The sequence below is a fragment of the Lepus europaeus genome, chromosome 4 (genome assembly GCF_033115175.1).
Source record: "Lepus europaeus isolate LE1 chromosome 4, mLepTim1.pri, whole genome shotgun sequence".
Classification (NCBI taxonomy): Eukaryota; Metazoa; Chordata; class Mammalia; order Lagomorpha; family Leporidae; genus Lepus; species Lepus europaeus.
The window spans coordinates 33,712,458-33,726,529 of record NC_084830.1 but is presented as its reverse complement, the minus strand read 5'-3'; the positions used below and the strand labels follow the sequence as shown (position 1 = coordinate 33,726,529).

Below are 14,072 nucleotides of genomic sequence, written 5' to 3'. Positions count from 1 at the left end.
CATTATTGAGGATATGAAACCAAATAGAAGGATTGGTGCCTGCTAAGGAGCTTTTTGTTTAAAAAATCAACTGAGAAAAAAATCTAAAAAATATGTATTTAAGGACAATGAGGGTAGTAGTATCATAGGCACACGTACCCAGGCTACTGGAGGAACTACCAGATGTTGTTGAGAGAATAGAGTGACGGCAAGCAATGTAGGCTTGAATTCCTGCCATGCTCCTTCACTAACTACAGACTTGGGCAAGCTACTGTACCTGTTTGCCTCAATTTCTTCATCTGTAAAATGGAAGAATAACAGTGATTCACTCCTAAGATAGTTGTAAGGAGTGAGAGTAGTAAGGGCCTGCAAGTGTTTGTTACTAAATTTATTATTTAGCTGAAATAATACAGAAGGTTAGAAGGAGAATTTGAATAATTGAATATCTATAAGGTGTACAATAATTCAGTTTATTCTTCGTTAGAATTTAAAAAATGTAAAAGTGCATTGAAATGTTTAAAGAACTTTGCATAAAGAACTATTCATTTTCTAATATTTCAGGTGTCTATCTGGTCTTATCTTGGGGCTGGGATTTGCTATCAAAGAAGTTAGGAGGTTTATTCTGGTGTAGCAAAGACTATAACATTAGTCTGTTGCCCATGAGCCTCCGGTAGCACCAGGTTCTACTAGCCTTCAAGTGACAGGTCAGGCCCCATCTGCTGGGAAATATAAAAGCAGATGTTTTCCATGCAGCCCAGCCCTACATATTCTCAGCTTCTTATTCTGATGTGTCACTGAAGCCAGTGGGTGTTCTCTCATTCCTGATGGTTTTGGGGTGCCTTTGCAATTTACTTTAGTTCTTATAGCATGGGACTTCCTGCACAACATTATTTTGAACTGATTGAATTTGAGATAGATGAATCCATGGTCAGTTTTTAATATTTTTTCTGTAGTATTCAGTGCCTTCTAACATGTCAACTATGTTATGATGTCACACTTATTAGTCTCTTCCAATTAAAATGTCCATGTCACAAGGTCAAGGTCAGGATCTTTGCTTCATTCAGTGCTGTTTCCCAGTACCTAGAGCAGAAACTGCCACATAATAGATGTTCAAAAGTTGTTTTTGAGTGAGCGAGTGATGGGTAATAATAAGTGATTGGAGAAAAAACAGGGAAAATTAACTTGACCAGCAAACTTGGTGGGAGGAGAGCATTTTGAAATAAATATAACTTCATCTTTTCTAATACAAATATTTATACAGAGTCTATATTGGAGGAATGCCCTGTGAACTTCTCATACCACAATCTGATAATCTGTAAGTAATTCAGATAATTTTCTTTCTTTTTTAAAAGAGTTATTTGTTTATTTAAGAGGTAGACTTATAGACAGTGGGAGACAGAGAAAAAGGTCTTCCATTTGCTGGTTCACTCCCCAAATGACTGCAACAGCCAGAGCTGGACTGATCCGAAGCCAGGAACTAGGAGCTTCCTCTAGGTCTCCGAAGCAGGGGCAGGGGGCCAAAGCATTTGTGCCATCTTCCACTGCTTTCCCAGGCCATAGAGGAGAGCTGGATCGAAAGAGGAGCATCCAGGACACAAACCAGTGCCCATATGGGGTACTGGTGCCGCAGGTGGAAGCTTTTTCATTTGTAAAATTTATTTGTAAAAATAAATAATAGAGGCCGGCACCGCGGCTCAATAGGCTAATCCTCTGCCTGCGGCGCCGGCACACCGGGTTCTAGTCCCAGTCGGGGCGCTGGATTCTGTCCCAGTTGCCCCTCTTCCAGGCCAGCTCTCTGCTATGGCCCTGGAAGGCAGTGGAGGATGGCCCAAGTGCTTGGGCCCTGCACCCCATGGGAGACCAGGAGAAGCACCTGGCTCCTGCCTTTGGATCAGCGCGGTGCGCCGGCTGCAGCGGCCATTGGAGGGTGAACCAATGGCAAACGGAAGACCTTTCTCTCTCTCTCTCTCTCTCACTGTCCACTCTGCCTGTCAAAAAAAAAAAAAAAAGAAAAGAAAAAAGAAAAGAAAGAGAGTTACAGAGAGAAGGAGAGCTTCCATCTGCTGATTCACTCTACAAATGGTTGAAACGGCCAGGGTTGGGCCAGGCTAAAACCAGGAGCCAGGAACTCCATTCGAGTCTCCCACATGTATGGCAGGGGCCCAAGCACTTGGGTCGTTTTTCACTGCTTTCCCAGGCACATTAGCAGGGAGCCGGATCAGAAGTGGAGCAGCCAGGACTTGAACTGGCCCTCATTTGAGGTGCTGTCGTCAAAGGTGTGGCATCACAACGCCAACCCTAGTATTTTACATTTTATAAAAGGATTATTAGTGTGGGAGAACCAAATTAATTATAAAATCTTTCATTGATAAGAGAAATTTTATTCAAGTATCTTCAGTTGAAGTCTCGGAAATATATTGCTGAAATTTTGATTGAAGCAACAGTTTTTATCTTGATACATGTTGTGAAATTATTGAGATTTTAAAATGGAACACACTATTTTAAAACTTAATGTGAATATAAGCTTTGATATTAACATATATGTTTTATTAGGTATGGTCTAACACTAGACCATCCAAATGGAGACATGGGTTCTATGATTTGCAAGACAACTGGAACTTACATTGGTGAGTATTGGTCATCGCTTTTTATAATTGTCACAGAAGCCTCCTGACTTTATTTCCCTTCTGTGTATTTTCTTGGAACTCCCTTTCACTTTTTTATATCCTTATTTTTTTTTAAAGATTTATTTATGTGAGAAGCAGAGTTAGAGAGAGAGAGAGAGAGAGAGAGAGAGACAGACAGACAGACAAAGAGAACTTCTATTAGCTGGTTCACTCCCCAAATGGCTGCAAAAGCTGGAGCCAGGCCCATCCAAAGCCAGGAGCCAGAACCTTCTTCCAGGTCTCCTATGTGGGTGCAGGGGCCCAAGCATTTGGCCCATCCTCCACTGCCTTCTCAGGCACATTAGCAGGGAGCTGGTTTGGAAGAGAAGCAATCAGGACAAGAACTGGCATCCATATGGGATCCTGGCACCACTGGTGGAGACTTAACCTACTAAAACCCAGTGCTGGCCCCTGTATCCTTTTTAAAGTGTCTTTTCCTTCTTCCTTGCCTTCTTTTCACTTTCATGTGAGAAAGTGTGAATATTTTATTCTTAAGGTTCACATAGTCAATTTCAAGTTTCTGTCCCCCTCCCCTTGGTTTTTTTTTTTCCCTCCAGAGAATTCCATGACTAATTTAGCTGATATACATGTTGCCTCGATTTTGCATTCTCCCCCACATCTCCTTGCTTTGTATATCCTCATTTTGTTGTTGTTGCTTTGTTTTAATGCTTCAGTGAGCTTCATGCCTTCTGTGTCTGGGCCTTTGCAACTTTCCTCTCCTGAAAATTTTAGATAAAATGTATGTCCTCAAACAGCCTCTTTTGGCTTCCTGTCTTGTATCTCAAAGTTCACCCTACTTTTCCCTGATAGCCTTATCACAAGTTGTAGTTCTCTGTTAGTGTCATTGCTCTTGACTGATTGTAGCCTCCTCTGCTAGACAGTATGTTCTGTTGGGAGATGGACAAGCTATGTGCGCACCCCGCCTAGCAGACTGTCTGAATGAGTAAATATTTATTGAATGAATGAGAGATATTTCAGGGGCTGGTGCTATGGTACAGTGGGCTAAGCCTCTGCCTGTGGAGCCAGCATCCCATATGGGCTCTGGTTCTAGTCCCGGCTGCTCCTCTTCTGATCCAGCTCTCTGCTATGGCTTGGGAAAGCAGTAGAGGATGGCCCAGATGCTTGGGCCCCTAAATTCACATGGGAGACCTGTAAGAAGCTCCTGGTTCAGATCGGCTCAACTATGGTCATTGCAGCCATTTGGGGAATGAGCCAGCGGATGGAAGACCTTTCTTTCTGTCTCCTCTCTCTGTCTGTAACTACCTCTCAAATAAATAAATAAAAATCTTCTAAAAAATTTTCAGAGAAACATGGTTATATATCTTTTCTTTAATTTCTTCATTCACAATGCTATTTTGTCGGGTTTTTCCAGTTAAGATATCTTAAGACTATAACCAGAAAAACTTGATAAAATATAATAATCATAAGACATTTTATTATGTGTGTTTTAAAATTGTGTGTGCCTCTTTAATATAGTTCAGCTTTCATTTCTTTAAGGATTAATAAGTGATTATATAAGTAGAATTTTGATTATATGTTTTTTTCTCTGTTCCTAAATCAGCTTTATAACATAGAGTCACTGTCCTGTGATTGGGAATTTAATTGATTGTGTATTTTAATTAATTCCAGGTCATCACAATGTCAGCTTCATCTTAGACAGTGATTATGGAAGGTAGGCCATTTTGTAAATAATAATTTTCATAATTGATTCAACTGAGTAAATAAAGCATATATTTGTGCTTTGGATGCAGAGACTTTAAAAATTAATAAATTTATTTCCCTAAATTAACATTTAAAGAGCTGTATCATCCTCTCACTCATAATTTGTGCCTCACACATGACCTTTCAATTGTTGGGAAATACAGCAGTAACTAAAACAACAAATAAAAAATCTTTGACTGTTTTATGGGAAAGTATTATTTCTCATGGCTCTTCTGATTTAATTATAATTCTTTTTATAGCCTAAGTAATTAAATTTTGATTTCAACTAGTGTAAGAATAAATAAAATCCCATGATTAATATTATGTGATACGGGTTTTCTTTCAAGGTATCAAGACAGAATTGTAAAAGATAGTGGTTATAGTTTTTCAATTGTACATCTTAGTACCAATGTTAATAGCTTATATTTGCAATTTTTAATAAAACTATAGCTTGTTTCCAGGCATTTTTAATAATAATATACATAAAAAACTTTTATAATTGTATAAAAATATTAGCCTATGCAAATCTCAACATAGGTTGCAAACCATATAATAGCTAATGATAATAATGAAGTAGGAAACACAGTGTTATGTGATTTATGTACATTATCTAGTATATTCCTCCAGAAGAATCTATAAATTAGGTCCTATAATCTGTCCCGTGGTACCCATTGGGAAAATAGGACTTAGGAATGTTATATAATTTTCCCAAGCATGTACAGTTATTAGGAAGCAGCACTTGAATGCAAACCCATGCAAACTGACTCCAGGACCTGAGCATTTCATTCCAGTGCTCTGCCATGACTGATGGAGGATTTCAGCCACCAGAACCACATCTCATCACTACTTGACATTCTGATCCAGGATTCTCAACCATGGAAGGATTACTGTACTCAGGAGCATTTGCAAATGTGTAGAAGCATTTTCTGGCTGTCACAGTAACTGGATATGTTAATGGCTTTTAGTGGGCAGAACTGAGATGTGCCAAGCCTAAATGAATTGCTGTGCTCAAAATGTCATAGTGTCTCCCATTGAGAAAATGAGCCGGATGACAGAAATCCAAATAAATTACATTATGTAGTATCCAATACTAATGTTAACTATAGTAGATCAACAATAGGATATAGGTCTTATTTCTTTTTGTCTCTGAAAAGATACTCAATGATTAGATGTTTGAAAAGAGTGCCAATACTGCAGTCAAAGTAGATGCTATTCCTGTTCAGTGTTCACAGACTGCAAAAGAATGTGAGATTTGGCCCCTTTCATAGTGGAACGCAATCCCAGGGCGTTCAAATCCACCACCACTATATTTAGAGACTGTCTAATTCTAGCCACCTACAGGCAATAGATTTATTACAAAGGGACGCCTGGGCTGGACACTATTTTAGAGCAATCTAGACCAGAAAAGAAGCATAAAGAACAATATAATTCAAGAGAAAATCAAAGCAGAAGAAATGTAAATGGTAGGATAAATCTTTGTGACTTGGAATCCCATGACTTAATAGTTATTCTCTAGGAGAACGTGACCTCCTTACTTATAAATGTATGTAATAGGATTTTACTGAACAGGTTAGAAAACCATGTTAGAAGCAGTAACTATTGAACTTCAAATTATTTTCTGAGCTACATATGGTTCTTTTATGCTTTTGGTATCACTCTTTCTAAGGTGAAAAGCAGAATGAATCCTTGGTTCTAAATCTGTTTGAAAGCTATTAATTACCAAAATCCATCATATGACTTCAGAGAAGCAATTATCAAAATATAGGATGTTTAAGTGTTCAAGGTCGAATGTGATTGATAAGCATAGATAAATCAATGGGTTACATTAACATGCCCAGAAATTTCCCAGTTAAAATGCCAGCAAACTCACATATAATACAGGCCAAAATGCTACATTAAATTGTTTATTCTGTGATCTTGACTTTTAGTACTATTTTTTTCTCTTTTTTAAGCCAATGGCTCTCTTTTTGTATTTATGTGTCATAATTGAGGAAATTGCATTATTCTATATAATATTCTTAGGAGTTTAAGATAATCCTTTAGAATACAATAAAAACTAATTAGATGTCTAGTTATAAGAGTACATGGCAATTTAAAAATTCAAAATCATTTTATAAATTATAAAATTCATATTTTACAAATTTCAGGAGCTTTCTTGATTATCAAATAAACCATTTAAAGACCATTGTGGGACCCATTCTGTATTTCTTTTAATATCCAACCTTCTCTCCTTTATTACCCCAAGTTCAAACAACAGCTGTTCCAAACTGATAAGGTTCAGATGAGGCTATCTTAATTGTGAAATGCCTACTCATTATCAATGAATTAGTGAAAATCACCTTCATGTCATCCAAAATAAATTGCATTCAAATTTTATTTCAAGAAGCAATTGCCACACTAACCTAAGAAGCAGAGTTCAGTTTTGAGATGCAGGATCTGGCCAGACACAGTATTGTTGGCCTAGCATAGTTTCAGATTATTAGAAATCAACTGAAAAATAAGTTTATAACCAAAAAAAACCACATAAAATCCAGTATGAATTTCTTAAATAACTAACCTGGCATAAAATATTTTCAAAGAATCTTTAATCTTGCAAATGCATATTATAATGCCTGGGTTAGACTTACAGTGGAGTTCATTGGTGGTCCCAAGAACAAGAGTTGCAGTATCCTTTTAGAGTCTAGTTCAGTTTCTTATAATTATGTTGGATGGGTTTTGAGTTTTAATATGGGAATTACCTAACTTTTCTAATTGTGTACCCATTGAGAAAATTAAGGGAACATCATTCAATCTGTAGGATTTTTTTACTTTTTAAAGGTTTTGAAAGGGTTAGAGTGTATCTATCAAAAAATATGAACAGGCTCTCTGTTCATTAAGGGTTTTTGAACTTGATGGATTGTTGCTAATTTTCTCTCATACTTTTTACTGTCATACACCTTAGTGGTCAGAGGAGGAGTCCTGTATGGTATGCAAGTTAGATTGGGGCAAAGCCTGTGGACTTAAACTTCCCTAGGCTCCAACTCTTGTTTCAGCTACTAATTGGCTTTGTGATCTTGAGTAAGACAAATAAATTCTGTAAATTTCACTTACCTCATGTAGTTGATGTAAATATAAAATGACATAATAGATTGAAAGCTCTTTGCACAATACTTTGCTAACTGAGTCCTAGGAGGAGAGAGGGTGGTATGGTCTGCAGAAAACCCCAGTCATTACAAAGGGCAGTCTTCCTGTCTCTCTTTTATTAATGTCAATATTATTTCATAAAATAAACTCTATTGAAGTGTGATTTGCTTACAATAAATTGCACATATTTGAAATGTTCAGTTATATGTGTGTACATGTGTGAACAACTAAAGTAAGATATAGAACATTTTTTATCTCTCTCCAAAAGTTTCATCCTGCTCCATTATGAACTCTGACATGTTTCTTCTCACTAAAATAAAAATTCCTAAATTAAAGGCTATTTTAAAGCAGGAAATTTTACTGTTTTTTTAAACAGGAGTTTCCCACAGCAGATGGCATATTTTGTTTCTTCTCTCAATAAAATTTCCATGTTTCAAACATATGCAGGTATGTTAAATTTTTCTCTGTGAATGTATGAAAGATAGAAGGGAGGGGTGATGGTGGCATACACTTGATTTTATCAAAGACAACAATGATTGTAAGGTGTATTATTTTATGAATATCTAGAAAAGAAAGAATACTTAAGACTGGGATTCTAATAGGAAGCCCTTATACTCATCTAGGACCCCAAAAATTATTTGCTTGGTGTGATATTGATTTAAAAACAAATCCATCACACTAACATAGACAGCAGAGTAATTTGTATGTCTCAGCATTTTTGGTCAAGGAAGGAAGAAAAAAAAAATCTCCTCGGTGAAGTAAGTCTAAACCACACAGTGGGTATACTTGCAGATTTATGCTTTCAGTGTGACTCAAAAGAATCCTCAAACATATTATAATTTAATTTAATTTAATTTAATTTAAAGAGATCTTAGTTGCTGGCACCTCTAGGAGAGTGTTAGAAGCAAACACAAATCCTCCTGAAAGAGGAGTGATGGACAGACACGTTCAAGGTCAGGAGGGATGGACATATCCAAATTTCAAAGATGTTAAAAGGGGAAGAATGTACACTTTAGAATTAATCAAATGTGATTTGTCTTAGCATTTTCTAAAAATGTATTTAACATGAAACTCACATAAAAGAATATTTAGACCTTGAGTTAACAAGAATAAATTATAGTAAGATTATGCCATAGGTCATGATCCTGGCTATTTTACCAACATATCTAAACTGTTTATGTTCAAAAATATAAGTCTAGTCTAATCATAGTTATATGTATTACTGTAGGAGAAAAATGCGCATATAAAGTGATAGCCAATAAGTGTAAGAAAGTTCCATTGTTCAAGGGTGAATAAGAAAAGAGGCTATTGCACTTGAACTAAATATCTATGCTCAGCTCTGCTTTTCCTTCTCCATTACTAGGGTCTTTAATAGCAGTCACCACTAACACCTGATCCCTATGGAATGTAGCTCTCTATAAAAGCTGTGTGTGTGGTCCTCTTTGTAGGGTTTGTATCAGAGCCAAAAAAGAAGACATCTCATCCATTCATTTGGTTGTCCATTACTTGTACTGTGTTAGGTGCTATGTTAGGTAATTTGGAAATTCGAGTATTGCGGTTTGTGTGTAATATTCATGACATTTTGTGCAATGTGTTTCTCTCCTAGAGATTACTTCAGTTTCACCTTCAAAAGGAAGCATTCAAGGCGACACCATGCTAACAATAAGTGGGAGCTTCTTTGATCAGACAGATTCTCCAGTGAAAGTGCTAGTTGGAGGTATTTTCCATGGTTTTTATGTACTGCTGTGTAAAAACAAATCCTGCTTGTTCTCTAATAATTTGTAAGAATAGTCTTAATGCCTTCAATTTACAGCTGGGCATTTTCACACAGGCATCTGGTTCTGGGGCTTGATGCTTCAATCACTGCCATCTTCCAGTGAGGGTCTCCCCTTGTAGCCTATGGGCAACACTTGAGCTCTGAGGTTGACACCAAAGGACACCATGTGGTAGTGTCATGGCTGTGGTCAACACAGTCTCATCGAGGCCCAAGGATACACTTATGCTTATTTAATGAGCTCCTTGGTGCCCTTTTTGAACTTTGTTGCTTCTAAATGAGTTAGCTAATTATGGGGAAATTTAAATAGTGTTTTGGAGATACATTTCATATATATAAGGTACCTTTAAAAAGTTCATGGAAAAGCTATGCATAGATTTCAGATTTCTTTTCCTGCCAAAATAAACTTATCTTTTAGTTCCGTTTTCCATGAACTTTTAAAGAATCCTTGTGTTGTGCTTTGTCTGTCCATGGGCAGTTACAGGCAATCCTGGCCTAGGAAAGAGCATTAATTACTGTGTCACCTGCCTGCGAGTACACATTCAGCTTGATTCTGTGGGTATGTACTGCTTTCATGTGTTTTGTGAAAGTAATAGTGGGGACCATCCCACTCTGTCACAGTAACATTCACAGCCCTTGATAGGTGGGGAACAGGGTGCCTGTTTCTGCAACTGCACATGTGTTTTCTGCTGCAGCCCTCTTGCTTGGGTACTCTCTGCCTCTTTGGAATCTGCTCATGAGCCAGCCGAAATGAGAATTCAGAAACAGAGAAATCAATGTAAAGCAACCTTATCTAACATTTATGGAATAATGTTCCTGTCCTCGTGTATACTTACTGTCTGTCACGCATAAATATTAAAACCTAGGCCATATACATAATATACATGACATGATTTTAAACTCATATTTTCTGACCACATTTTGTCTTTCAAAAATTAAAACCATGGATAGGAAATATTTTTATTTGTATAACTTGCTTTATGATCTGATATTATGCCTACATTGATCATGATCCAATTGATATGCAAAGAGAACTTTTAAATTTTTTACTGCATATCCTCGACATTAATGTGCTAATCAGATTGAGATTTTTGAATCCTCAGTTATTTCTTAAAAATAATGTTTTGTTAATGTAGCTTTCCTTTATTCACAATAGAAAAGGCTATTGTTTTAATACACTTCCAGTTACTGTTTTCTAGTTCAGTTTTCTTGCAATCTACAACTTTTAAAATAGTGAAAGATGATGTAGTGGTTTACACATTCCAGGCCACCAAATAAAACTTGCCCCCCAAAAAACAAAACAAAACAAAAACAAAAACATAAAAACTCTCCAACTGTTCCACTTAACTTTTTGCTGGTTGCAATGCCATTCCAGGAAATACTCACCGAGGGCTAACCATGCGTGATACACACAAAGACACCTGCAACATAAAATTAACCTTCAAATTAGTTGTGCTTGAGTGGAAGTTAAAGGTTGTTTTTTTCTTTTTTCATTTGGAGAACTTGGACTAACCACCACGTTTCCTACCTAAGAAGGCCGAGATCATCTACTTGCAAATCTGAACATCATGTCATGTTTAGTCAGCAACTTTTCTCTGAGAACAGTTACAAAGCTTCATGTTGAATCTGGAAAAGACATGGTTTACAAAGACATGGTTTTATCAAATTCTTAATTTTTTTTTTTTGCAGAAATTGTGAAATTTTCTTTCTCTGGCTTGTGATAGTTTGCCAGGAAAATGTTGTCTCATGGAAGTATGACAATTAATTATTGATAAGCTTTAGTGGGAATATGTGAATGAAATGAAGACTCCCCCACTGTGCCTGTTGTCTAAGCAACTTTTTTTAGTAGAAAAATTACTTATAGATAGGCTAATGGGATTTGCATTCTGAAGTTTTACCAGCAACTATTTCCCATCTTGCTTCTCTGTAGGTCAAGCTTGTGGTATTTTGAGTGTCACAGAAAATAGTATATATTGTAAGACACCTTCCAAACCTCAGTTTCTCAAAAGTGTATATCCAGGTAAGTTATATAAGAGAGAATAGCTGTTTCTATATTAAAAAAACAGGAAGAAAGAAAAGAAATATTATTGACATGTATCATCAGGGAAAAAGATTATTTGAACTTTAAGTTATGATTACTAAACCTTTGTACAGACTATGTAGAGATTTTTTAAAATGCCTTCTCCTGGTGAAGAAGTAAATGGAAGAGGCAAAAATCTTTGCTTGTTTGAATTGATCTGTGAGTGAAAACAGGGAATGAGACAAACGTAACTCAAAATTCCTTTTAGCTTGTGGCCCAGTGAAATTTCCCTGATGTTTTCACATTGACACCGATGCCACTGACATGCTGTGTTTGAGTGTGGTGTATACCTCATGTCTTGTGCACACCGCAACATCTGTTTATAATGGTTTCATTGGTTGTTATTTGAGGCCAAATAAATTTAGTTTACCAGCTTCTTAGACTTCTTTGTTTAGAATGACCTTAGACCAGCGGAAGGAAGAGTTTTGATGTTTGCAGTGGGTGACTTTGAAGAAAATTGTGTGCATCTGAGAATGCTCCCGCTGTAGAAGGTTGAAGTACTCACACTTTTCTCCAAATTCGGCTGATGAGGAGTAGCTGTTATTTTCCATATCCAGACAGGCTTAGCATCTAGCACTTAGTGAGCCTACTTCTTGCAGCATTTTAAGGACAAAGAACAAACAAACAAAAGAGTGAAACATCTCTTTACTTATTAGGAAATAACTTAATCACAGCTTTACACTGGCAACAGTGTGTAGGTGTACTTTTTTGGGAGTATTCCCTCTTTGATTCTAAGGAGAGAGAATCCTAAAGTAGAAAAAGGAAAAATAAAGGAAGAAAAATATTGAGTGTTTGCTTGGAAAGCATAATCGAGGGATTGGCTCTGTAATTAAATGATCTGAATCTTGAAGTTGTGTGAATTGAAATAATTATCTATAACCATCACCCAAACAGAAGGCCTGTGGAGATATTGCTTCCTGATTCTGATGAAAGGCTTCTTTTGTATCCTTAGGGGGGAGAGGCCTAAAGCTTGAGGTATGGAATAATAGTCGGCCAGTGCATCTTGAAGAGATACTTGGATATAATGAAAAAACACCAGGGTACCTGGGTGCCCATTGGGTAGATTCAGCTTCTCATGTTTGGCCCATGGAACAAGACACATTTGTTGCTCGCCTCAGTGGATTTTTGGTGCCTCCAGATTCTGATTTTTATAGATTCTACATCAAAGGTGATGACCGTTATGCTATTTATTTCAGCCAGACTGGACTTCCAGAAGATAAGGTAAGGAAGCCACAGAGTGCTCTTTGGTATTATAAAACACAATGATGATCATTGTATGGATCTCACTATTTTTTAAGATTGAGTTATTTGAAAGGCAAAGTAATAGAAGGAGAGAGAGGGCGAGGGAGAGATAGAGAGATCATTCATCTGCTGGTTCATACCCTAAATGGCTACAATGGCCAGGGCTGGGCTAGACTTAAGCCAGGATCCAGGAGCCAAGAACTTCTTCTGGGTCTCCCATGTGATTACAGGAGCCCAAGCACTTTGACCATCTTCTGCTGCTTTCCTCAGCCATGTTATCAGGGAGCTGGATGGGAAGTGGAGCAGCCAGAACATGAACCAGTGCCCATATGGGATACAGGCACCACAGGTGGTGGCTTTACTGCTATGCCTCAACACTGGCCTCATGGAATCACTTTTTAAAAATCAAGCCAATGACCATATTAAACAATTTATGAGAAATGATATATGATTTGGTTCTTGGGTATTTTAACACATGATACAAATGATAATGTAAAAAAAAAAAGCCTATAACCTAAAAGAAATTATCTCCCATCTCTATTTTTGTCTTCCAAGAGAAAAACACATATGTATCTTTTATTGTGATTTAAAAAATATTTATTTGAAAGGTAGGGTTATGGAGAGAGAAGGAGGGAGGGAGGGAGGGAGGGAGGGAGAGAGAGAGAGAGAAAGAGAAAGAAAGAGAGAGAGAGAAAGAGAGAAAGAGAGAGAGAGAAAAAGAAAGAGAGAGAGAGAGAGAGAGAGAGAGATAAAGATAGATAGATCGATTGATCGATCGATCGATCGATCTTCCATTAGCTGGTCTACTCCCCAGATGGCTGCAACAGGGCTGGGCCAGGTCAGAGCCAGGAGCTTCTTCTGGGTCTCCCACATGAGTGGCAGGGGCCCAAGCACTTGGGCCATCTTTCACTATTTTCCCAGACAATTAGCAGGGAGCTGGATCAGAAGTGGCACAGCTAGGACACAAACTGAAGCTCATAAGGGATGCTGCTGCTTCAGGCAGTCTGATATGTATCCTTTAAATTGAAGATTCTTTGTTATGAAAGAATTACAAAAATGTAATATATCTCGAGAATAATGAAAATATTTCACTATTCTACATTTGCTTGGTGATAAGATGAAAGTCTGTCTTTTAAACGTATTTGTTTTGGGGGTCTTACATAAATTGAATTATACATCCCATTCCATATTTATCTTTTGTAACAAATTATTATCAAGTGCTGTCATTAAATACTTTCTACAATAATCATTTTTAATGACTGAATAGTGTGCCATTACCTGGGTTTACTTAGATAACTATTTCTGTACTGATAGGTTTTTAAATTACTTCTGAATTTTTATGACCACCAATAATACTCCATTGAACATCTGTGTTCATTAAATTTTTCTTTATTTTGAATTATTTCCTTAGGACAGTTTCATAAATATTAATAGTTCAAATAAAAATAACATTCTGACTCAATTTATATGACAAGAATTTTTTCAAGCTAATTTCGCAAGTTATTTA

At 36.9% G+C, this 14,072-nt stretch overlaps 1 protein-coding gene across 1 annotated transcript in view; it reads left to right on the top strand.

Annotated features, from left to right (window-relative positions):
• PKHD1L1 (PKHD1 like 1) overlaps nucleotides 1-14,072 on the top strand; it is a 180,747-nt gene that overhangs the window by 17,233 nt on the left and 149,442 nt on the right. The window contains exons 7-13 of the mRNA XM_062189474.1: nucleotides 1,241-1,294; nucleotides 2,533-2,606; nucleotides 4,275-4,317; nucleotides 7,846-7,916; nucleotides 9,076-9,186; nucleotides 11,174-11,263; nucleotides 12,276-12,544. Of these exons, the coding sequence (XP_062045458.1) occupies nucleotides 1,241-1,294; nucleotides 2,533-2,606; nucleotides 4,275-4,317; nucleotides 7,846-7,916; nucleotides 9,076-9,186; nucleotides 11,174-11,263; nucleotides 12,276-12,544 (712 nt within the window). The remainder of the gene's footprint in view (nucleotides 1-1,240; nucleotides 1,295-2,532; nucleotides 2,607-4,274; nucleotides 4,318-7,845; nucleotides 7,917-9,075; nucleotides 9,187-11,173; nucleotides 11,264-12,275; nucleotides 12,545-14,072) is intronic.